This window comes from Emydura macquarii, unplaced genomic scaffold, assembly GCF_026122565.2.
Source record: "Emydura macquarii macquarii isolate MOO-44397 ecotype Brisbane River unplaced genomic scaffold, CSIRO-AGI_Emac_v2 contig_2422, whole genome shotgun sequence".
Lineage (NCBI taxonomy): Eukaryota > Metazoa > Chordata > Testudines > Chelidae > Emydura > Emydura macquarii.
Window position 1 is genome coordinate 15,092,333 of NW_027132559.1, and position 26,249 is coordinate 15,118,581.

General features: G+C 40.0%; 1 protein-coding gene across 4 annotated transcripts in view; it reads left to right on the top strand.

The window, feature by feature from the left end:
* HACL1 (2-hydroxyacyl-CoA lyase 1) overlaps positions 1 to 26,249 on the top strand; it is a 45,586-nt gene that overhangs the window by 10,178 nt on the left and 9,159 nt on the right. For 2 of the 4 annotated variants that reach the window (XR_010922347.1, XR_010922348.1), the window contains exons 4-16: positions 911 to 991; positions 4,790 to 4,862; positions 5,497 to 5,574; positions 6,547 to 6,641; positions 7,899 to 8,011; positions 11,889 to 12,024; positions 13,168 to 13,273; positions 14,294 to 14,377; positions 14,646 to 14,747; positions 15,639 to 15,793; positions 17,368 to 17,526; positions 18,566 to 18,673; positions 19,021 to 19,207. Coding sequence is in view for 2 of the 4 variants with exons in the window: in XM_067561970.1 (XP_067418071.1) it covers positions 911 to 991; positions 4,790 to 4,862; positions 5,497 to 5,574; positions 6,547 to 6,641; positions 7,899 to 8,011; positions 11,889 to 12,024; positions 13,168 to 13,273; positions 14,294 to 14,377; positions 14,646 to 14,747; positions 15,639 to 15,793; positions 17,368 to 17,526; positions 18,566 to 18,673; positions 19,021 to 19,207; positions 19,607 to 19,639 (1,510 nt within the window). In the remaining 2 variants the exon portion in view is untranslated. Of the gene's footprint in view, positions 1 to 910; positions 992 to 4,789; positions 4,863 to 5,496; positions 5,575 to 6,546; positions 6,642 to 7,898; positions 8,012 to 11,888; positions 12,025 to 13,167; positions 13,274 to 14,293; positions 14,378 to 14,645; positions 14,748 to 15,638; positions 15,794 to 17,367; positions 17,527 to 18,565; positions 18,674 to 19,020; positions 19,208 to 19,606; positions 20,460 to 26,249 lie in introns of those variants that run through there. The other 2 variants (XM_067561970.1, XM_067561971.1) reach the window with 2 other exon arrangements.

The following is a 26,249-nucleotide window of genomic DNA, read 5'->3' on the forward strand; positions in this document are numbered from 1 at the left end:
ATTTTAAAAGTGAAAAGAAATTAGACAGATTTCAGGAAGAGCAAATCCCTCACTCTAAGATCCATCACCTACATTTCCATGTTCTATGATGCAGTCTTAAAAAAAGAGTGGCCTGAAGACACAAAGCCATCAGGCTGAGGTTCAAGGGGATGTCTTGAATACTCCCTGGATCTACATCATTATGACTTTTAAATATCAACATTGTCAATTTAAATCAATCTTTAGAGGCAGCCAGTGGAGGAAACCCTGGGTGAGCACAATATAATCATGGTAATTTAAACGAGGGAACAAACCTCCCATTGTCTTCCAAATAATAGGCTACCAGTGATGGAGTCGATGCGGTAAAAGGCAGTTACAATAATGGAACTTTGTGACCATCAGGGCATGGGTTATGCGATCCTGGGCTAACTACACCTGCAGCCTGCACAACCTGTAAAACTGAAGAAAACTACTTTCATACCATGTCCACATGGTTTTTTCATAAGGAGAGAGATGGTTAAAAATGAATCCTTGGCCTGGCCTATACTAGAATGTTAGGTCAACCCAGCTACGCCACTCAGTGGTATGAAAAATTCACAGTTAAGGTGTAGTTAAGCTGACCTAAGCTCTAGTATAGACCGTGCTAGATCAATGGAAGAATTCTTCCATCGACCTAGCTACCGCCTCTCAGAGGAGGATTTACCACAGCGACAGAACCCCTTCTGTTGCTGTAGCGTTTCTAATGTAGACATAGCCCTTGATTCCTAATCTGCATCTCTGACCCCCAAACAACTCCATTAGTATGATGCAATTTGACTGTAGCTCTCTAAAAGGTTAATATTCTGGAAGCTGAGCATTTTTCTAATCTTTGTTTGTGCTGTATTTAATGTTCTGTATTTTTCACTTTCCCTCTGATCTATTTTGCCTCTAGACCAGGAGTATGTCTTGTAGTTTCTGGTCCAGGTCTCATACATGCTCTGGGCGGGATGGCAAATGCGAACATGAATTGCTGGTAATGTAACTACATTTCCTCTAAAAAAAATTCTAAGTATTAGCACAATCATTGTCCAAACTGATATTCAGATTTTTTTTTTTTTTTTAACTTCTCTTCATTACAGGTTTCTCTCCCAGATATTTTTACCTTTTTCAATATTTAAGAAAAAGTTTGTCATAGGAAATGAGAAGTAAATTAATTTTTCTTCAGTACAACTGATCTTCTAGTTTAGTTTTTCTCATTCTCAGAAATAAAAACCATCCTGCCTTGCTACATCATGTGCTCTGTAAAATCCAGTTGTTTCCTGCTTAGTGTACCAGTATACATGTCAAAATCTAGATGGTAACCAGTCTTCTGGTGTTGTGTTGATGGGTGGAATGGGTAGGAGCAGTTCTGAATCAGAAAAGAAGCTTACAAATGCCTTTGGGTTAGTGACTTCCTTCTTTCATAGATGAGCAAATTGGCAATGGTCATTAAAACTACTGTGTAATAACCGAATGTTTGGTTTTTGGTGCATGTTGTTGAACAATTATATGTTAAATTAAATGAAGATGAAAGTGCAACAGCAATCGTGTTTATCCCCACAAGTCTTCACTTCAGCATGGCTACTTTAATTGGCCTGTGAATAAAAATAAAGTTGCTGCGTTAGTTACATGAAACATTTTAGGTAGAAGGCATACATAGAATATAGAAAAAGACCTGGGGGTAACAGTGGATAAGAAGCTGGATATGAGTCAGCAGTGTGCCCTGGTTGCCAAGAAGGCTAATAGCATATTGGGCTGCATTAATAGGAGCATTGCCAGCAGATCGCGGGAAGTGATTATTCCCCTCTATTCGGCATTGGTGAGGCCACATTTGGAGTATTGTGTCCAGTTTTGGGCCCCCCACTACAAAAAGGATGTGGAGAAGTTGGAGAGAGTCCAGCGGAGGACAACAAAAATGATTAGGGGGCTGGAGCACAAGACTTATGAGGAGAGGCTGAGGGAACTAGGCTTGTTTAATCTGCAGAAGAGAAGAATGAGGGGGGATTTGATAGCAGCCTTTAACTACCTGAAAGGGGGTTCCAGGGAGGATGGAGCTAGGCTGTTCTCAGCGGTGGCAGATGACAGAACAAGGAGCAACGGTCTCAAGTTGCAGTGGTCTAGGTTGGACATTAGGAAAATGTTTTTCACTAGAAGGGGGTGAAGCACTGGAATGGGTTATCTAGGGAGGTGGTGGAATCTCCATCTTTGGAGGTTTTTAAGTTGCGGCTTAACAAAGCCCTGGCTGGGATTATTTAGCTGAGGTTAGTCCTGCTTTGAGCAGGGGGTTGGACTGGATGACCTCCTGAGGTCCCTTCCAACTCTATGATTCTATGATATGTCTCAGGCCATAAATAAATAAATGAATAAACAACTGGCTGGCAAAGAACAAATATTGATGGCATTGGAAGACTTCCATATGTAGGAAGCAGTGTTTGTATACTCTGACAGAATCACCTGATGGAAAGAAATCTTTGTAGTTTATTCGATGGGATCCAAACTGCTTTTATATAAGAATTGGCTGCAAATATTTGGTTATATATGAAAATACCACACTAAAAGAAATCCTGTTATGACATTGCTTTTAAATAATTGATGATTTTGTTCTCTACGAAGAAACTTCCATAGCACATCGGTTAATTTGTAAGACATGTTTGGCTGACGTTTGCACTTTCTACCTGTAAATCCATTTTGGCTGAAACTGGTGGTGTATGTGTGATTTAATCTTGCACAAATCTGAAGTCATGGCAGAAGTTGAGAAAAGTGAATTATCCTCTAGCTTGACAGAAGATTCGACAGTATAGTGAGAACCAGATCAATCTACATGCTGATTGACTAACTATTAGTCCAAGATGTTTGTGTTTTTGTCCCCTGCGTACAGTAAGGGCTGGTTCACATTGACCGCGCAATTCGGCAGCAGTCGACAGGAGTTACGCAAACTACGCAGAGTAGTTTGCGTAACTGACGTCGACTGCTCAGCTTTCCTTCTGTGCGCTGTTCGCACTGTGCTGAGCCTGTTCCCGTCGACTCAGCGCTACGCTACTTGAGGGGGTGGACTTACTCAGTCGACTTCCTGATTGAGCAGGTCTCACTGGAAAAGCTAAATGGAAGTAGCAGAGGAATTGTCATCCTGAAATGGACCAATGATGTAACTTAAGTTTTTATCCTTTTTCTGATGGCAGCCTATATCTTATGCCTCCTAAGAAAGCCAAGTACCACCACCCAACAAAATAAAACAGTCAGAGCAGTAAAAGTATCTATTTTATACGCGTCAAATCTGTTTGCCTAAAGGATTTTTATTAGAGATAGGACCAAGCTACATTGTTCTGATCTCAGCTTCCCAAACTTTTGGATCAAAAATTTTCATTTGGTTCACTATAGAGAAGTGGCCTGGTTGTGAAATGAAGGTCTCGATCCAAATATCTCGTTTTCAGGGGTGTTCAGGATTGGAGTTATGTACTGAGGACTCTCTAGTTTTGCCTTTTTAAGTATTCCTATTATGCATACTCTAATCAATAGAAAGGATTTACGGAAAAAAATGTTTTTGGAGAAAAATCCTGGAAAGCTAATGGAGTGCTATGCTGGAGTTAATGTTACTTAAACAAGCAGATCATATTAACTCATCATTTGACAGCTTATAAAGTACCTATCTGACCTCGAAACTGAATGAACTAGTTTTCATTCATCATGGCTATTTATAAGTTACTGCAGTGTCCCTGCATGAAGAATTATAAGAATCTGTCCTGCATGAAGATATATTCCATGTGCCATTAACATTCTCTTGTACGCAAACTCTCTCTCTCTCATTCACGTATACACAGAACTAAACTAATAACGTGAGCATCTATGGCCATGTTAAAACATTGCTTCTCTCTCTCTCTTCTTCAGGTGCATTGTAAAAAACTAATGTGATAGAAGCACAGTCATCCCTGAAAAATGTATGGCCAATTGTAACTGCATGTCAAACTTATCTGCAGTGCAGGAGGGGACTGCACTCTCAGTGACTGCAGATCTCGAACCTCTCTTTGAGAAAAAGACTTACCTTGATTCCTTTGTTAGGGTAAAACTTTTATGCAGAACGCACCCAAGGACTGCAAGCACAGAGACTACTTAAATAAGCAGCGAACAAAATATTTTTTGTGCTGTTTTGCATGTTATTACATACTCCTTATTGTTCCCCTGCTTTTTGTCATGTATATGTATTTATGCTTTTTATAATGTATTTTTTAATTTGTTGAGATTATTTTTTTTATTTTTTTTCCCCCACCATATATGGAATTGGGTTTTTTTGAGACATAAAGGACTGTTTTTGGTGATTAGTGTAAACCGATTTAGTTTATCCTAATAAGTAAAATGTATTTAAAAAACGGCTGTAACAACTGTACTTTGAAGTCGCTTGCTAAGCATTCCCAACAGGTTGCTAAATAAATTGCTTAGTATTATCTGTATGGCTAAATTCTCTGGAGAAAAATTCCTTTTGCTGAACACCTTATTCTAATGACGGTGCACTCTGGAAGAAATGTAATTGTAATATCTTAAAGAATACTAAAAAGTTTACTATTTGGCCAAAAAATGATATTTAGAATCTGATCCTATAAGATGCTGATCACCTTCTACTCCTATTGAGGGTCAATGGAAACTGAAGGTGCATAGTATCTCCATAAGAAACATTAAACAATGGGCAGGATTGGGCCCTAAAATATATATCTTAAGAATCAGATTTTTTTTATGCGTTTTTGGGCCTTTTTTTTTATGTTTGGTTTTAAAAATAAAATATTTATTATGCTTGTTTCAGGCCTTTGATAGTTATTGGAGGCTCCTCTGACAGAAATCAGGAAATCATGGGCGCTTTCCAAGAATTCCCACAGGTACAGAGATATAACTTTCTGCATAAAGGTTTCAGTTAAATAAATTGAACCATGTGTTTTAATTGAAGTGAACTTCAATTCTCACACTAATAGTTGCCAGCTAGTCTCATAATGTTGCCTTACTCTATCTATTCGTTAAGATACCGCCCTCCAGATTATTTGGAATTCCTTTCTGTGAGACCATAATAGTATGCATGATCGGGGGCAGGTCCTCAAATAGTATAAATTGTCATCACTTCACTGAAGTCAGCTGGGGATCTGTCTCTCTGGGTTTGTATGGGAACTTGTAACTTTTTGCTTTCTGGAAGGCTGTTTGTTTTTTATCACAGCATGCAGAACACCCACTGAGATTGAAGTGAAATGAAAATCGGCAAAACACTTCATTGAATCAGTTTTGGTGACTAAAATAATTGCTTTGCATGATAAAGATTCTCTTTCTGTATGATGAGAGAGGTTGAATTTGTAATGTCCAGACTCTTTGTAGCATGTTTCATTACAAGCTGTCGTAAGCATTGATGTTCTGTGGAATTTATTTCTTTTGTAAACAATATGTGAATTAATCACCAGGACTCTTTTTGAAAGAAAAGAAAAAAGTATGTGATTCTTGTAATATTTCCTTCTTTTTCTTTTGCAGGTTGAAGCTTGTAGGCTATATAGCAAATTTTCTGTCAGACCCAGCAGCCTAGAAGCTATTCCTGCTGTTATTGAAAAGGTACAAAACAGTACATAGTTAGCCACACATGGTTAGCATTTAGGTAGCTTCTCTTTAATTCCTGACGTTTTGGAAATAATTATCATTTAATAACCCAATCCTTCAAAATTACTTTGGGCTTGTTGATTAGTTAAGTCCCTGTGAGCACTTAGAAGATCTTTCCCATATGTTAGTTTGTGGAATAAGGTTACAAGCAGTGTATGGGCTCAGTCTGATTCTCATTGAAGTCCACAAGAATCTTCCGATTGACTTCAGGAGGAGTTGGATAAAGCTTTAAAAAAGACATTCTATGTGACAGAGGTGCAGGCATTAGGAATGCAGTATGTTCAGCTTCATCTCTTCAATTTTGGCTGTGAAGGCATATTGCTAGATGTTCATATTGTGAGATTTAGGTTTTTTCACAGACACATCCTTATCTTAGCACTCCAGGATTGAGTTTGAAAAGTTTCATGCCATTGCTACAGCACCACATTAGCTATGTCAACTTAAATCCTGTCTCAAGCAATACTGTTTCCAGAAGTGCTAGTTCAGCATAGTAGCATCTGGATGGAATAGGATCACTGGAGTTCTAAGTAATAGAAGATGGAGGCTTCAAGTCCTTGACTTAAGGTTCATGCTACTTTAAACAGAAATTCAGGAGGAAGTTTTGACATAGTAACTCCAGATGTAACAGCTGACGGTGTTGCTGGCTCAGTGTAAATGAGACAAAGCATTTACAATCCAATACCTTCTATCCACTGGCTCACTTCAACTGGCTTAAATCGAGGGGAAATTAAACAGATAACAAAACATAAAATGTTAGGTTAAAATAGCCCATTATAAATTGTGTCCAGCAGGTTTTTCCTGCCGGTGTGTAGGGAATAAGACCACTCATTTTCTTCATGACACTAATTTTTTTAAAGCATTAAAATTTTTGAAAATCCACTTAAAAAGTGATTAAAATGGTGCTCTTTTCTTCTGTCAATAATCTAGGCAGTGAGATGCAGTATCTATGGTCGTCCAGGTGCCTGTTATGTTGACATGCCAGGAGACTTTGTAAATCTACAAGTGAACAAGAGCTCTGTCAAGTGAGTACAAGTTACTTACGTGGGTGACGTTGTTAAATATGGAGTTTTTCCCACATGATCTTTTAATCCATTGATTAAAATCATTGCACTTAAGAAAAAATCTGTTTGAAATATTTTTTTTTTCTTTTTAAAGAAGGGTTGCACTACCTACTATCGGGGATTCAACACATTGAAATTATTACTTCCAATCCAGCCTATGGATGTAGTATTCTATTATGTCATGCAGAGGTGAATTTATATGAAGAAGGAAGAGTCCAGTGAAATATTAGTACCATATTATTATGCCATGATGTAAAGTAGTGGCACGTTCACACCTAGAATACTAGGGATATTTAGGAGAAATAGAGGGAGTTCAAGGATAGGGGATGAATTATTCGGAGACATTGAAAAACTTCCATATGATGAGAGACTGAGAACACTGGGACTGTTTACATTAGGAAGGAGGAAAGCAATTAATTATTTAATTAGCTGCATTGCTGTGCAGGAAAGCACTTAAGTACATGTTGAAATTCCAATGACTTAATGGAGTGGCATTTGAATGGCAGGTATTGTATTAATTGAGGCACTCATGATATCAAGTGCTAGGTTTTGCAGGCTTATATAGGGACATTGTAGAACCTGCAGTCAAAAAGGTGGTAGAGGGGTTACCATTGCATTTCTCCTCCTCCCCCGCTCTCCCCAGGACAATTGCAGAAATCTTGAACCTTTGTCAGATTTTTTTAGAAAATATCATCTTTTTTACTTTTGTCAAAAGCTGGGGGGAGGAAACTAGTGTGGGAAGCCTTTTTATCTGTTTTATTGCTATAATGAAAAGAGAAGAGTTTTTTATACAGAAAGATAGCTGCCCACTTATGAGGGAAAGCCAGGGAAAGTTCAGAATGAAAGGCTTTGCCAAGGCAAATAATCTGATTTAAGATTACTATGTATGTGTTGAGAGAAATGAGCATAGGTTATCATTTCACACTGTAACACACATGAAATGAGATATTAAAATTAGGGGTCTTATTTTTGCAGAGTGCTGAATATTTTGCTTGCTCTATGGTGTGGCTAATTGTCTTGAGAGAAACATGGTTCAAATACAATGAGCAATTTAAAATTCCTTTGTAAAACATTTGCTGTTCTGACAAATACTCTGGACTGTTACGTTGTGAAATTCAAACTCTGTTGTTTTACAGTGAGTGACTACTTTTTACCTTTTGAGAATTGCTTGCTTTGCATAGCATTTCCTTTGAAGACACTATTCTATCTGTCTTGCAGATATGTAAAATGCTGTTTGCCACCTCCCATTAGCACAGCTGAACACTCTGCTGTATCTGAAGCAGCATCTATCCTTATGCATTCCAGACAACCTCTTCTAATCATTGGCAAAGGTAACATGATTTGATGTCGCTTAGAACTTTACCACCAAAGTAATATTTTTCATAAATTTTAAACATCTTTTTCCTTTCACTATTTATCAAATAGTATCTTTAAAGCTTGGAACTAAAATCTGTTTCACTGCTGGATTAATTTTTTTCTCTATCTTGTACGTGCACTCTTTTGTCCTAGATTTTCCCTTTATTTTATCATTTAGAGTAAGTGAAGTCAATACAGTACACTGAATCTGTATGGAAAACAAATGGGTAAACATCCTAAGTGTAAATCCTGTTCCAAACAAAACAAACAAATGCTGTTTGTCAAAATGTAAAAGTGCCCTTCTTTGACATGTACCTGTTTAATAGTCTTGCATTCTACTGTTAGAATCATAACACTGAACCAAAGTGACCTTTATTATATGGTTTGTACTCGCTGAACGTGCCAGATTACCAGTACTAGATCATGAAGCCCTCTCTGTAATCATACAACAGCAGCTGCTGCCGTTGCTGTATTGCAAACTTCATTTCTGACCTAGAGGTGTCCCTCTATGGCAGTGTTTCTCAAACTGGGGGTCCCGATCCAAAAGAGGGTCACAAGACTATTGTAGGGGGGGTCACAAGAGCAGCGGTTGCTGGCTGGGCATCCAGCTCTGAAGGTAGCACTGCGCAGAAGTAAGTACGGTAGTGGGAGGAGGAAGGAAGGGTCGTCACAGCCTGAAATAGTTTCAAAATGGGTCCCAGCAAAAAAAGTTTGAGAACCCCCGCTCTGTGGATCACAAGGTAGTTCAGGCTCCATGCCCTTTAGTCATTTTGCCTCTCTTGTAAGTAGGGCAGCTCTTTGTGATGAAGACACATATCCAACCAGGAACAGAACTGAAACCACCAACTTATTTCATAAAGGCCTCTGAACTGCTAGCCAGTTACTAGAGAGCTTGCTGAATATGAACAGGTGAATGAGAGATAAAAGGCTCTGGATCTGAGAGAGAGAGAGAGAGAAGTTCTATATTCTCATGTAAAGAGAGATTGAAAAGATTTGGATCCTTTACTCAAGGAAAGGAGACAAATAAGGGACATAAGAGTATATAAAATAATGAATGGTATAGAGAAGGTAGATCGGGAGCATCTCTTCTCCCTGTTTTGTAACACAAGACCAAAGGGACATTCAGTGAAATTGAACAGTGGGACATTTGAAACTGATGTAAGGAAATACTTCTTTTTTCCACACAATGCATAATTAGACTGCAGAACTCATTGCCACAGGATGTTGCTGAAACCAAGAATACAGCAAAATTCAAAAGGAAATTGAACATTTGTATGGATAACACAAATATCCAGCGTTGTAGTTTTAATGCTAGCAAAAATTTTGCTAAGGGTTATAAAACCTCATTTTTCAGCCAATGACCTTCTTGGGAGTATCAAATTATCCCACATCTGCTTATTGTGGGATTTCTTGCACCTTCCTCTGAAGCACCTGATGATTGCCTGTCAGAAACAAGATATTAAGCTAGATGGACCGTGAATCTGATCCACAACAGCAATTTTTATGTTCTTCCTACCAGTCACCAGAGTCTCCAGTGCTCTAAAATTGGACTTGTTTTCTAATGATCAAGATCTTGTGAATGACTAAATAATCAGAGAGCTTTTATTGGTATGTCCATTCATAAATGTTTACAAGATGGTCAGTGGCTAAAACACAAGAGACCCTAAAGTCACTTATCCAAATATCTTAATTGCAGTGCTTTTTGCTGCATTTGCTAAATGTCTGGAACCCTTATTTCCAAGCTTCAGTCATTGGAAGCCATCATAATTCCTGTTAGGCAAAGCATGACACACAGATTACTGTTACCCACAAAAAAAAACTGTTAAAAGACCATTGTGAAGGTTGCAAAATTAAGTACTCAAAAGAAATGCCAGAATTAAGGTTGACTCTGCAACCTTAATTCAGCCCCCTTGAGTATGTGTATTATGATACAGTTGTTAATTACATAATTACATACTATTTTTTATACAGGACCTGTGCTTCATTCAGTTCACAGGACAGACCTGCTCTGGGGATGAATCAGTGTTCTGTAGTGAAGGAGACTATTATCTGTAGAACCCCTGTCTCATTTGTTGCAGAATTTGGAAGGTGTGTGGTGAATGAGGTGGGGGATTGCAAGGTGAGAAAGGATGGTCTCGTGATTAAGGCAGTTGAATGCTACCCTGGGGATCTGGATTCTATCCCTGTCTCTATCACAGAGTCCTTACATGATGCTTGGCAAATCATTTAAAGAAAACTTTTCACAGGTGGTCCATAATCGCATGTTCCTCATTTTCAGGGTGCCTGACTTGAGATCCTGAAGTCTGATTTGCAAGAAGTGCTGAGCACTTACAGCTAGAACTGAAGTCAGTGGGAGCTATGCTTTGAACATAGGAAGTGTTATATACTCTGAAAAAATCAGGTGCCAGGTGCTTCAAATTGGGCACCCAAAATGTTAGTGGATACTATTGACCTTAATCTCTGTGCTCTCAGATACCCATCTTTAAAATGAGAATAAAACCCTTTCATCTCACTGTGAAAATAAAGTAACTTTTATGAAGCACTGAGATACTAGAGTGACCAGCACCATAGAAAAACCCATGGGGAAAGTAATCTGTCTTCAGAGCCTGGTTTGACTAGTGTACAGTAAATCAGGACTAAGGCCACACATTGAACAATGAGAAGAAAATAAAATAGAGCATAACTGCTCATTAAGTGAGCATCATCAATTTTGTGCGCTGAATGAGACGGGTCTGGTGTGGAAAAAAAATAGTGTATGATCATGTAGTTCAATATTTCACCATAATGCAAATGCCCAAGGGGCCTGAATTAAGATGGTACTGGCAATCTTAATTCTGGCATTTTCTATCTTTCTAGTGCTTGACCTAGCAACCAGAATGGTTTTTAACACCTTTTTTGTGTGCATAATTTCCTACGTTTTTTTTAAAAAAAATTGAAAAAACAGAAATTCCATCATGTGTTCTGTTGACAGGCACATGGTTCGTGAGCAAGGTTAGAACCTTTAGATCTACTGCACAGACCTCTGCCACTTGAGTTTATGGAATAGCTGATAGCAGCCGTAGATTATCATCCTCCGTGTGGACCAGCATTTGTGCAGGGGGGCGGGATATGTACTTTGCAGAGGGTTTAACAGATGCTTGCTGGCAGCAGAGGAATGATGAGACTCATGAATCTTAGGTTCCATTCCAGGCTCTGGAGGGGAGTGTGCTCTAATGGGCACAGACTCTTCTGCTCATACTCCTCAAGTTTTTTACCCTTTCAGCCCCATTTCCTGGAACGTGACCATGTCCTAGTCCTGTCTCTTCCCCCATCCCTGGCTCCTCATCCCAGGCCCTGCTCCGAAGCACACGGGTGCTAGAGTTTCTCAAAGAAAGGATTGCCATAATTTTATACCATAAGCAAAACAGTGTATTTTTCCTCAACCTCTTTCTGAGAAACAGCTGAACCATTTTGGTGGAAATTTTCCAAACACATTTTGCCTGTTGCAGACACTTGGCATGGAAAGTTTCAGAAAAACAATTAAAGTTTTGCAAGTTTCAAGCAACTGAAAACGGGAATGGGGAAGTGTCTGGCAATCTTAATAATAGGTGGTACTATCAGCCTAACCAATTGAAGAGTGTATGTAGCCTATATTTCAGAGATCACACCGTTCTCCTGTTTTAGGCCTCAGTACAGCAAAACACTTAAGCCCATATGTAACTTTATTCATATGAGTATTTCTAAGTCAGTGGGACTATTCATTCACATGCTTAAGTAAGGGCTTAACTTTAAGCACCTTATTGAAATGGGGACCATGAAAAAGACATAATTAGAGCCCATATTAAACAGCTCCTTGTACTTTGTTTCCTTTAGGTGCTGCTTATTCACATGCTGAAAACAGCATCAGAAAGTTGGTGGATCAGTGCGGGCTACCATTTTTGCCTACCCCAATGGGAAAAGGAGTTGTTCCTGACAACCATCCAAACTCTGTAGCTGCAGCCAGATCCAGGTCAGTATAAACCAAGGTTTTGCTTCTAATCCTATCTTCTGGGAAACTAATAGGAACATACCATTAAAGATGCACCAAATTGCAAAGGCTGAATTCTTTTGAGTTACATTTTGTTGTATAAATATTTGTCTATATCAGACAAAGTAGTACTTTTAACGTATCGTTTGTAGCACAAAATGCAGCCTATAAGCAAGTTAAATTACATGTTTTGCAGAAAGCTACTGGCATATTCAGTGTGCTGTCCTTTAAGGCTGTAAAGTGGTACATAAAATGGAGTATCACAATTCAAATTTTGCTTTATGCAGCCTTGCTTTTGTAGCATTTGTAGTACATTTCAGTTTAATTGAACTAGGGTCTCCAGAAAGGGGGAAGTCCTTTAATTGGATTGAAGAGACATATATTGAAGATTGTGTTTTTTAAAAAATTGTTACCGACAAATTAATGTAATCTTACTTACAGAGTACATGTAGGTCTCTCTGTGTGCGGTGGTGTTACTTTGCAGATGAAGTGCCTAAATACTTAAAGTTGTGTGTTGAGCAAAATACCTTCATCACTAGGGAGTATATTGTTAACAAATCTGAGAACTAAAAAACCACACCTGAGGTATTTTGCTCTGCAGCTGGGCCCCTTGAACATACACACAAGGGGGCTGAGTTAAAGTTGCATGGCTAACCTTCATTCTGATGAAGTGGGTTGCAGCCTACGAAAGCTTATGCCCACAGAAACTTCTTAGTCTTTAAGGTGCTACAGGACTCCTGTTGTTTTTGCTTCATTCTGGTATTCTCTAACTTCTAAGTGCTTGACTTTGCAACTTCAACATTCTTTTTGAAGTGGGGCTTTTTTGTTGTTTTTATTTGTTTGGTTGCTTTGGCTTTTGGTCTAATAATATTTAATTTCACAAAATGAACAAAATGTTTTAGAAGGAGAACTTTGGAAGTCCAAAAAAACTTCTGCTTACATAAACAGAAGAGACCGTTGTCCGTGTAAAAGAGTTTTGGCTTGCTGAGCTAAGCCCATGTAGGCCGGAGGGAAATAAGACGTTGTTGTATTCTCCCGTGTTGTATGGGACAATTGCCATTTCTGAAAAGCAATTAAATATAAAAAATATTTACATTTCATGTTTTTCTCGTTTTCCATTATTAGGGCATTGCAACATGCTGATGTAATAATATTGTTTGGTGCCAGGTTGAATTGGATTTTGCACTTCGGACTTCCACCAAGATTTCGACCAGATGTAAAGATTATCCAGGTAACCTAGGAAAATAATTTGAACAGTGCCGTCTGTAGGTTAGCTCTCTGTAATAGCCTGCTCTTTCACGAGATGACCATTGTCATGTTGATGATGAACAATTTATGTGATCATTGTAGTTCTCCAAAAATAATTATTTTTATTCATTTTTAATTCCCTTGATATTTTCAAAATCAATACAGCATTATTCTAAGCATATAGGACTAGATGCTGCTCCCATTGAACTCAATGGCAAAGCTTTTATTTAGGGATATAGCACAGGGATTAGGCCCGTAAGGCACATGTACCAGGTACAGGACTATAGTTTCCTTGATCAGAACCAAAGCGTTTTGAAATTGTGGAATCGTTCATTATACTGGATCCCTCTCTCAATAGGATCCTTTTAAGAAATTATCTTGTATTTATAATCAAAGCAAACAAGATCTTGCAGCTTACTATCGGAGCTTGACCACTTGGAAACAATGGGAGTAGAGGAGGAAAGGCTACTTAACAAACGAATACTTCTGGCACGCTGTCTGTGTTAGGAAGGGTAAGATATAAAACAATTTTTACACTCCGACCCCAGTTTCAAAATCCTGTAAACCCATGTGTCCAAGGCTAACAGTCAATTCTGCTCTCTGATTAGCCTACTTTCAGTAGTCTGAAACATAAATAGTCCTCATCTGATCACCTCCAAAGTTGTCCAGCTGGTGCTCTTCGCCCTAATACTAATAAAGTTATATACTGTGCATTGGAGGTTTAACAGAAGCAGTAAGTCGGTTCTAAGGGTACAGATAGATGAACATGCCTTAAAACCTATTGCACATTCCCATTTTTACTTGGAGTAAATTATTTCTTAAATGATGCTTTCAGTAAATATGAGAGGAAATTATTCTTAAAGCTAACGTGAGGACTAATGAGGTTGTAATAAAATATCTTCTGTTTTACAATGTAAGTCTTTTAATTCATTGACTCGAAAAAATGATTTCCTAATTGATTCAGTGTTCTTTTGTCTAAAAACTTTTTTTTTTTAAAAAATAGGTTGATATTTGTGCAGAAGAGCTGGGGAATAATGTGAGACCTGCTGCAATTTTATTAGGTGACATAAATGCTGTGACTGAGCAGGTAATGTAATGCAAGGTGTCCATAATTTCCTCTGACTTGTAGAAAGAGAGTAAATTATTTTAAAAAACCTAGAAAAAGCATTTTTTCATGCAGTATGTTTGTTGTGCATCCAGTATTTAATCCAAAATTAAATGTTAAAAGTAGTAATATTGTGCTTAGATCTTGGTGTCTGACTGTTGGATTTGCTTGAAGAAATAATTCTGATGTTTATGTTGTATTTAAAGTGTATAAAAGGCAGCTATGCAATTTTGTGTGTGTGTTGTTTTAGCTTTTAGAACAACTTGTTTTAATGGAATGGAAATATCCTTCTAATTCAAAGTGGTGGAAGGGATTAAGAGAGAAAATGAAGAGCAATGAAGAAGTGTCTAAGGTAATACCATGTCTCAGTAAAAGTGGCTTTTGATCCTTTTCTGAACATAAAGTATCAGTCATATCCCTGTCAGTATTGTAGTTAGGTCTCCCTCACTAATCGGAAGTTTCAGATTGCTAAATTCTGAATGGTATCAAAATATTTCAGAAGACTCCTGCAGACCTACTGTGTTCAGACTTATCTACTGTATGGAAAGACTGTGCTCAAGAGTTAGTCGTCATCCAAACCCCATGGAAGTCATTGGACTTTAGATCAGGACCATAGTGCTAGAAGGAAGCCCTTGTGTAGAAGATATTGTGGTACCGAAAATGATTTGCAAGTGTGATGTTACTCTTAGCATATGACAGCTCAGTTTTGCTAAGGTAGATCCTTTATTTTTATTTTATTTTATGGATTTGTATGTGCCCTTTATTGTGACATCTGGGTGCAATGATGTACATTAAAAGCAAGCGGCACATTAAGGCCCTGATCCTACAAGCACTTATGCATGTGCTTAAACTTCTGCATGTGAATGGGACTATTGATGGAACCATGGAAGGTTAAGCCCATATGTGTTTGCAGGAAATAGTATAAATAATGGTTGAACACATTGATGTGCCTTGCTCATTCCTCTGAATGTCAGCAAGCTGTTGACGTTGGCCCACCACCAGAGGGAGCAGGTTGTACACCTGAGGGAACCTCTGTTGAAAATGGTCTATCTTCAGAATTACAGAGGCACTGTCAGCAAAAGTGACTGCAGATCTCAGACGTTGGGAGGGAGCTTAGTTCTGCAGCTGTTACTCAGGAGAGTAGTCCCTGACTTCAGTGGTAATATTCACACATGGCCTCACACGTTGTCCTTATGCTAAGCAATAGGTATAGAAATGATTTGTAATCTCCTATTTTTTAAAGGCACTGGCATTGCAAAAGTCCCTGCCTATGAATTATTATACAGTATTCCATCATGTCAGAGAACTGTTACCCAGGGACTGCATTCTGGTAAGCGAGGGAGCTAATACTATGGACATTGGACGCACTATGCTTCCAAACTATCATCCTCGCCACAGGTAAAGTTTTGGGTTTTTTGTTGCCATGATGCAACAGAGTTATGTGTGTGTTAGTATTTCATTTTCCACCTGTATGGAAACAATGTATTACTGAAGCTCTCTGCCTTTTTTTAAATAATAAAGTTATTTAAGTAAAGCAAATGTACAATGTGTCTTTGGGGTGGGTTTGTTCTCGTTAAGGCAATTTATTTTTATCCCTTATGGTCATACCCTGTCCTTTTATTTTGTATAAAAAAATCACATCGATTTGTGTGGGAGTTCTGCACATAGTACAATGGTAATAAAAGGCCATATTTAAAGTAGGTGTGAGTTATTTAACAGAGATCTCAGCCCTTTTTTGGGGGGGTGGAATGGGAGTAGCTTATTGAGTCCCTTACTTTGTGTGTCAATCTGTGCTTAAGACATTAGGCATTTAAAAAAAAATTTAAATAAATAGGCTAGTTTCCTATTCTGCAAGCAGATTCACACATGCAAAGTCACGCTGATGCAGAATGCCCTTAAAATCAGTGGGAGCTACCGGTGTTCAGCATCTTTGGAAAGCAGGCCATATATTAGGCATCTACATAGGAATTCAGATGCCTAAATGTAGACATACGAATTCTGAAGTTCTGATTTGTTAAAGCCAACTATTACAGAATGACTGTACATTAGAGGTAGTCTGTATTTATTGTATTGTATGAGAGAAAACAGGACAATTTTGCTGAGGCGAAAATTCATATCTGATTGTGGAGAATAGAACCTTCTTTTGAAAACAGCACAATATATCATAAATGAACCTAACAACATATTTGGGATGAAATAAAGTTTAATTTAAAATTAACTGAAGGAATATATTTATTTTTTTAAAAGAGTGGCATGGTGACATTAACACTTTTTCTTTGCACAGTGTTGTGCACATAAAAGGACAAATTTGAGAAGTTAGGTCTATAATCATGCATATCTTTATATACTTTTGCATTTGCTGTGTGTACCTGATTGAAATGGTCTCATTTAAGTACAGCTTGCAATATGATTTTGAAAATTGAACCTGAAGACTAGAATTTGAATAGCAGCCTGAAAGTTTTCAGGCTTCTAGTTGGATTTCCAAGGAGTTAAATGCAGAAAAGATTTCATGTAGCCTATTGATTTTAACTTGGGATGAAAAACTCAGTAGAACAACTATTGTTCTACTTGAACCATGTGATCACACATTAATTAGATGTCTTGAAATACCAGTACAGTGCAGACTGAAGGCAATCAGGAATACAGTACATTGTAATTGATAGTTTGTAAGCATCTCTTATTCCAGTCAACTTATTTTTTAAAAGTTCTGTTATATGTATCTTCATTAGAGTAGTAGTATGAAATTTTGATCAGATTCTTATATGAAAATTAAGCCTATTTAGACATGTGGTATGTAATATAGTAACACATACCAAATGCCTCTTTACTGTCCAGATATTGTTCTATAAGTAGTTGGATTATATCAAAATTATGACAATGCAAAAACAAACTGTCATGGACAAGAAAAAATATGGCTGTACAGGGAAAAACAATGCTAAGAAGAAGGCAATAATTCTGCTTTCTGTCTTTAGACTCGATGCTGGTACGTTTGGGACAATGGGAGTTGGGCTAGGTTTTGCTATAGCAGCTGCAATGGTGGCTAAAGATCAGACACCCGAGCAGCGAGTGATCTGTGTAGAAGGAGACAGTGCTTTTGGATTTTCTGGCATGGAAGTGGAAACTATTTGCAGGTAAAAAAGATTTTGATCAAGTAAAACATCTTAATTTATTATCCCTGTCTAGCTGACAGACTATCCAGATCAGGGAAACTGTCTATACATGAAATTCTGTTACATGCACAAAGAAAACAAACTGAAAAAATACAGAAAAATATTTTGTCTTACTAATATTAGGTGTTACTTGTTGTGACAAATGGGGAAATGTTTTATAATATTTTTATAAATGATCTGTATGACTCTATCTACCCTTTTGGCATCGCTACCTCTTGGGCGGGAAGTGAGGAGAATTTATTTTCTCCCTGTTACATAGCAGATCGGCCTAGGAATTTGAGACATATAGCCACTAGGATTGTCTGGCCTGGGATCAACACATTTGAATGGAAGTCTCCATGCAAATATTAACTCTGAGGGCAAGTTATTTACCACCATCACCTCTCTGCAGGGAAGAAGGGCAAATGCCCTCACTGTAGAGCAAAGGCAGAGGGATAGACGGACAATGAGGCGAGCGAAGCTGGAGCTGAGAGAAGAAGGGCATGATGAAGCCATGGCTTCCACCAATATGAACTCTGTCCTAAGCCTACCACTGTCATGGGAACCCAAAGGCATGACAAATAAAGGTCACCTTGCTGTGAAAAGGCTGCCTGGTGTCACTGCAGATATTTAATGAAGAGCATTGCACCCTGAGTGGGAGTGGGGGGGCTAAGTCTCTCACAGAAGTGTGGATTAGCTGGCTTCAGCACAGAGAGCCATGGAGAAAGATGGGGATTGTTGGAACTCGAAGGGCCACTTTTGGAGTCATGCAGGCCCCGGGCCTGACTCTGTGGATCCTGGGGATCCAGCACACTAACAGGGATACCCCCAGGAGACTTGTTAAAGGCCAGAGTATAGACCAGATTCTGTGAATCCATAATACTTGTAACAATAGTAGGTATAAGAATTTTCATACAGAAGTGATTTCTTTTTGGTCGAGTGCCCCTTTAGCACTTTACAGAGAGATGAAATTATTTAGAATTTCTCCCAAGATCATTCTTTTATTTATGAATGGTTGCAGGTATAACTTGCCAGTTGTAATTATCATTGTAAACAACAATGGGATATATAGTGGTTTGGATGCAGATACCTGGAAGGAGATGTTAAAGTCTGGAGAACCAGCTGTGTGGTGAGTACCCTAATCTATGTGCCTTGAATTAATTGACAAGTGACCAAGAGGGTCATTTTATACATGGCTAATGTTTTCTGTTCTAAGCTGAAGTGAAACAAGCTTTGTGGGCTTGGATCAGTAACTAAGTAACAAGAAGTCTACCTTTACACAATCACCATGCCCAAATGCACACAATTAATTGTATAGGATCTGAATTGCATGTCCCTCCAGCGCAGGAGAAATTTAGCAGGCCAGCATAATGACCATCAAGTCATTTAAAAGTACTAAAATTGGAATAATCTTAGTTGGTCATTCTCACAATTTTATCTCCGCTATGAACCAAAAGCCTCTTTGCTTCATTTCAGTGCACCCCCCGTTTCTCTCCTGCCAAATTCCCACTATGAGCAGATTATGGCTGCGTTTGGGGGTAAAGGATATTTTGTAAAAACACCAGAGGAACTGCAAAATGCCCTGAAAGCAAGCCTGGCAGAGAAGCAAGTGCCTTCCCTTATCAATGTAATGATCAACCCACAATCTGATAGAAAGAAACAGGTATGTGTTTCCATTTGTCTCAGGCTCTGACGGACAGACCCCCTATAACTATATCCTCATGAAGCTCTGTTGGAGTGGGGCTGGTCAGCAGTGATGCTCTGTCGAGATGCAGGGGCCCACCAATGCTCAGTTCTTTATAGTGTCAGGGCTTTAGACTTCACCATCTGCCTTCCTTATATTTTTTTTCCTAATGATCCTTATTTATTGACAGTATTTTAATGAGTGTTGTCACAGTACCAAAAATCATTCCTCTCTGCTCCTACCAGACAAATTGAGAATGCAGTTATCTTTTCATAAGCAGTCTTACATTCACAATTGCACAAAAGTAGGAATGTTAGTAAATACATATTTGTATCATGCTCCACCTTCTACTTGTCTGTTTTGTTTTTTTGCTTCCAGGATTTTCACTGGCTGACTCGTTCTAACATGTAACAAAAGATACAGAGAGTGATGATCCTAGCCAATACATCTCCTTCAGCCAAACTAAAGCATTTTCCAGGAGTGAAACTGCTAAAGCTATATTTGATAATTATTTACACAAGTTTGTAAAATCCTAGTTTTGCTTCACTTTAAAAAAAAAAAATCACTTATGCACTACTGCAATAGCAATAATCATACTATGCACAAGAGACAATACATTAGAGTGTTCACTCAAAGGAAATCTTCCTTTTATGACTATGAACCAGATCGTATAGAAACACTTCAATGATAAAATCAATTCCCCCCCCCCCCCTTTTTTTTTTTTTTTTTTTTTTTTTATTATTACAAATGTAACAGATCAGACTTCTCAATTAAATCCTTAGTCTTTGGGTGGCTGGGAGGGGAAGGGAATTTGTGTAATTTACAAACAGAAAAAATCTCTGCAATCATAGTAATTTGTCTGTCTGTCTGTCCTTTGGTTTTTTCCCCTTGATCAACATGCTGCTTACTAGAGAGCTTGTTTTATAGGGCCCAAGTTTGAGTCTCTCACTCAGGGGCGGATCCTCTATTAGAGGTGCTGAATATCTTCACTTCCCACCAAAGTCCATTGGGGTTGACAGTCTTCAACACCTTTCAAGGTGGGGTCTCAGTGAACATTTTGCTGGAGTAGAAGCTAACATCAGTTGGAGTTTTGTCAGAAAAGGATTAAGCCCTTAATTTTTTGTACTGTATTCTTGTACTGCAGAGATGCAGATTGGATTGCCACTTTTGTAGCCTGGAATCACTTTAGAAGCTTTTAAAGTGTATTAAAAAATGCCAAATTTCACTGCAATACTGAATTTGTTTGTTGCATTAATTTCTACAGCCTGCTAACTGAAATCTTGCAGAAAAGAAAATCATAAATTACTGCCTTCCCCACAAGTTCACATACACATCTACCATACTGAAATCAGTAGTGCACAAGGATTAAAAAATAAACATTCCAGGAACAAGAGATTGCAAAGAGATTGTGTTAAGGTTGGGACCAGATGAGGGTGCCCCAAACTCAGAGCAGGCCCAGTTGAGAGGGCCCTTGGGCTTGGGGTTGGCTATTGGGGGTCACCTGGGCTAAAATGGACCAGTGCCAGTAGGCTGAGGGGATGCCCAGGCTATGATTGGTGTTAGGATAGGGTCCAGTTGAGTGTGCCCCTGGGCTTGAGCTGGCTGAGGGTTGTCTCCTGGTTAGGGTTGTGGTTATGTTTGGGGCCAGCTCAAAGTTCCCCAAATTAGTGTCAGGGTAGGGGCTGGCTGAGTGGGTCCTGAAATCAAGGTAGGATTAGGGTATGGACTATCTAAGGGGAACCTGGGCTAGGCTTGGGGCCGAGACCGGCAGGCTGAATGGGCTCCATGAGTGGTCATATCTCTACAGAGGTCTGTGCTATGCCTTGGCCTTTAAACAGTCTCCTGGAAGTAACCCCTTTCCAGTGTCTGACCCCAAGGGTCCACATTTTTCCACAAAGACAGGCTACGTGGCCTCAACAACTTCAAAACTGGGCCTTTGGGCTCCAGACCCCTAGTTTCTCACGAGCTCCTACAGTGAGTCCAGCTCATGGCTGGTCTATGCTGAAAACTTACATCAGCATAGCTTCATCTCTTAGGGGTGAAAAATCTCGGTGAAGTGGATTAGGATTAACTACAGCAATGGGAGAACCCCTCTTGCAAGGTAGCGAGTGTTTGCATTGAAGTGCTGTAGTGACACAGATGTAGCCCTGCCACCGTAGTGTTTTAAGTGTAGGCATACTCCTAGTTCAGACTTTTGCAGAGACTTTTCCTTCTCGGGGAGTAATGAAATCCAGTAAGTATTTAGAGTGGATGCAGGACAGCCCTCTCAAAACAAAGTAGCATTTATTAGTCATCTGGAATACAGCATAGGAGAGTCCCTAGGTTAGTATGGCAAAGGTCAGCTTCAGATAGAGTTTGTATTGGTGAGAGCTATTGCTCAAGATGTCATGCTCTGCTGAGATCCAACTTCTGTCTCTTTATGTCCTTGCTCTTTTCACAGCAGCAACCTTAAGAGTAGTCTGTTCACAGCTGAGCTTCCTTTGTTTCCAACTGGGGTCTTTTCGCTTTCCTTCCTTGCACAGGGTAAGAGGAAGTCTCCTCCTCTTATCTCTCAGAGTAGTTGAGCATTAAGAGCTCAGTCCTCAGCTCTTTCATTATCACTGCAGAGTTTTCCATACGTGTGTAAATTCCAGCCAGTTCTTCCTAAGCTTTCTAGTTCTAACCCAGACAACATTCGTAACGCAGACACCTTCCTTACATCAGGGAGGAAATGAGCTTTTCATGCCATATTGGATATGGATAAAGAGTGCATAGATATAGAGGGACATTCATAGTTCATACAAATATTTTTTTAAATTCCCACATCATCAAAATTCCCACATAACTGTCAGCCCCAGGCAAGAGTTTGGGCCAGCAGCGGCCTCTGAGGTCGATTTAGGTTAAGGTGGGTTGGGGCCAGGAGGGGTTCCCAGGCTAGATTTGGGGTTAGAATATTTAGGGGACCCAGGGTTAGGGCCAGTGCCAGCAGGGGGCTTAGAGCTAGGTTTGGGACAGGGAGCCCTGGGCCAGGGTAAGTTTGTGGTCTCCTAGGGCCCTCGTCTAGGTTAGGGCCAGCAGGGGGCCTTGGACATGGGTGCGTGTTGGAGCTAGCATGGGGTCCAAAGCTACAGTATGGATTTGGACTAGCAGGGGACCCCAGACTAGGGTGAAGGTTGGGAACAACCCGGGGGCCAGGTTGGGTGGGATGGATTTGCAGGGGGCCTGGGCTAGGGTTAGGGATACCCACCCTATCTGGGTTAAGATGAGGGTTCGGGGTGGTCAGGGTACGTGGGCCAAGATGAGGGTAGGGGCCAGAATGGGGCCCTGGTTAAGATGAGTGTAGGGGATGTTCAGAGGAGCCGGTGTTAAGATGAGGTTAGGAAGTGGCTAGGGCACAGGTGAGTGATGTGGCTGGGCAGGGTCTCTGAGCTCAGATGAGGGTTAGGGCTATCTGGGGGCCCCAAGCAAGGGCTGAGGTTTGGGTCATGCTGTATTCGTTTAGATGATATAAAGGTGCCAAAAGGGTTAACGTAACCCAGTCGCTGTCCAGCATTAAACAGTTAAACAAGATTTGAGGTTTGTCATAAAGACCTCAGCCTGCTTAGTACCATGGCAAACACACCGTTAAAAATCCTTTTAACCTTTTATTAAGGTTATTAATATTAAGGTTATTAAGAAAAGAAGGAAAAACGGCTAACGCATTTGAAATGTAAAGTACTGAATACAATTTTTCATTTTAACAGCATCTCTTGTTCCCTTCCTTTATAGCTGGAGAGAGTTTTAGAAGGAAACATCCCATTGTTTGACCGTCTTAGATAGTATTAAAGATGTTAATTTCTTCTCTTTTCCCCAAAAGGACAGTTGTTAGTTGAGATGAACTGGAGCTGCTGTTGTTGCTGCTGTTAAAGTCCTGTCTGGTTTTCTAGCAGACAAACCCACACAACAAAGGGGAGACCAAAGAACAGCAAAGATAGAAAATGCAGCTTCTGTCTCTGGTGTTGACTCTCACTTGCTGGAGAAACACAAGCATAGCATGCAGTCTTATCAGCCACTTGGACATCTGGCAAACTTGTACCAGCCCCAGGCTGTTTAGAGTATTGCTTTTGGTTGCCTCTTTCTAGTCACAGGCCTACAGCAGTAAAATATATATAGTTTTGGCTGGCTAAGACAGACACTTACGAAACAGAAGGAAAAAAGATAGGGCTAGGAAAGAAGAAATAAAGTGCAGAAGGAAAAGGACACATTGCAGGGAGGGGGAGGGATTCAGCCAGAGCCGATGGAGATGGAGGGACCCAGATGATATCACCATGGCCCAGCCTCATCAGGACATCTGTCAAGATCAGGATGACAAAGGCCTGGGGACCCAGGAGATGGCGGAGATAGCAGTCCTGATTGTGAAGCTCACTCCAGTAGCCAGTTTTTCTCACAAAGTCTCTTTCTTTAAGGATCCCAAAAGGCAGCAGTGGGTGGAATAATCCATGCCCTCATTATTTTGTCTGCCCATTAGGCCTAGTTTCTAACACTCCAATTTTGGTTCACTAATTTCTGGTTTCCACATTTCTCTTGTTTAGCAGCTGTGATCTTAACACAGTTCTTGAGTTATGGCCATAGGCCTTTTCATTTGGACTAGTTCAGTCTCCTTTGCGTACCTTCTCCCATCAACATTGAATGTAAAAAGTCAGTGTAAGTTTGTAAAATATTCAGAATAATCTATAACAACCAAAATCACAATTAGGGTAAATTAGCAGTTGTAAGAGGACCTAGGGATAGGATTAGGTTGGGGTCTGGCTGGAGGCTAGAGTAAGAGTGGGGTCAGCTGGAGTTCCTGGGTTAGGGTCAGCAGTGGGGTCAGCACAGGGCCTTGGGTTGGGTTAGTTTTGGGACCTTCTGATAGGTTGAGGGTTGGGGATGGGGCTAACAGTGGGGCCAGTGCAAGGGTTGGGGATAGGGCCAACTGGGCTGGTTAGGACTGGCATGGGGCCCTAGACTAGGTTTAGTGTTAGGAATGGCTGGAGGCCCCAGGCTAGGGAATGAAGGTTGGAGCTGGCTGGGGTTAAGGATGTGGCTGGCATGGAGACTGCAGGTTAGCATTAGGGATGGGACTGAGATGGGGCCCCAAGCTAGGGTTAGTGTTGGGGAAACCAGGGGCCCCGGGTTGGGGCTGGAGACCAACAGATGGCCCATGGCCAGGGTGAGGGCTGGGGCCAGACAAAGGTTTGTATGCCATGTACAATAAAGTTAGAACATAAGAATTGCTATGCTTATTGGTCAGACCAATGGTCCATCTAGCCCAGTGTCCTGTCTTCCAACAGTGACCAGTGCCAGATGCTTCAGAGGGAATTAACAGAATTGGACAATTATTGAGTGATCCATCCCATGTCATCCAGTCCCTGCTTCTGGCAGTCAGAGGTTTTGGGACACCCAGGCCTGGTCTACACTGGCCGCAGATTTCGGCGGCATTTGACGGGAGATACGCAAGCTACGTACAGTAACTTGCATATCTCCCATCAACTTCCTAACGTCTTCTTACCGCAGTGTCTCCACTGCGCTGTGCCAACGGGAAATGCCCTCCCATCAACGCAGCACTATGCTTCTTGCTGGGATGGATTTACAGAGTCAACTTCCAGGTTCAATTAAGCGAGTCTTCGCTGCTGCTCAGTCGAAGCCACAAAATCAATCCTGCACTGCCAGCGGTGGCAATGCAGACGTAGCCCCAGAGAATGGGGTTGTGTCCCTGACCATCTTAGCTAGTAGCCATTGATGGACCTATCCTGCATAAACTTATCTAATTTTTTTTTTTTTTTTGAGCGCTGTTATATTTTTGGTCTTCTCAACATCCCCGGCAGTGAGTTTCAGAAAGAGACTGTGTGTTGTTTGAAGTATTTCCTTATGTTTGTTTTAAACCTTCTGCCTATTAATTGAAATGGGTAACCCATGGTTCTTGTGTTATGTGAATGGGTTAAATAACACTTTTTCTCCACACCATTCATGAATTTATAGATCTCTATCATATCTCTTTCCAGTTGTCTCTTCTAAGCTGAATAGTCACAGTCCTTTTAATCTCTCCTCATATGGAAGCTGTTCCATTCCCTTAATCATCTTTGTTGCCCTTCGCTGTACTTTTTCCAATTCTAATATCTCTTTTTTTAGATGGAGCAACCAGAACTGCATGCAGTATTCAAGGCGTGGGCGGACCATGGATATATATATATAGTGGCATTATGATATTTTCTGTCTTATTATCTATCCCTTCCCTAATGGTTGCTAACATTGTTAGCTTTTTGACTGCTACTGCACATTGAGCAGATGTTTTCAGAGATCTAGCCACAATGACTCCAAGATCTCTTTCTTGAGTGGAAACAGTTAATTCAGATTCCATCATTTTGTATGTATAGTTGGGATTTTGTTTTCCAGTGTGCATTACTTTGGACAACAAAATGGAAGATGAAATTCAATGTTGACACATGCAGTCACCCAGTTTTGTGAGATCCCTTTGCAGTCAACTTTAGATTTAACCATCTTCAGTAATTTTGTATCACCTGCAAACTTTGCCACCTCACTGTTTCTGCTTTTTCGAGGTTGTTTTTTGAATAAGTGGAACAACACTGTTCCCAGTACAGATACTCTGGGGACCCCACTATTTACCTCCAACTTTCCTCTTGTGAAAACTGACCGTTTATTCCTACCCTTTGTTTCCTATCTTTTAATCAGTGACTGATCCATGAGAGGACACCCTTTTATCCCATGACTGCTTATGTTGCTTAAGAGCCTTTGGTGAGGGACCTTGTCAAAGGCTTTCTGAAAGTCCAAGTACACTAGATCCACTAGCTCACCCTTGTCCGCATGCTTGTCAACACCCTCAAAGAATTCTAATAGGTTGATGAGGCATTATTTCGCTTTACAAAAAGCTGTGTGGATTCTTCATCAACATACTGTGTTCATCTATGTGTCTGATAAGTCTGTTCTTTACTATAGTGTCAACCAATTTGCTTGGTACTGAAGTTAGCCTATAATTGACAGGATTGCCTCAGGAGCCTTTTTT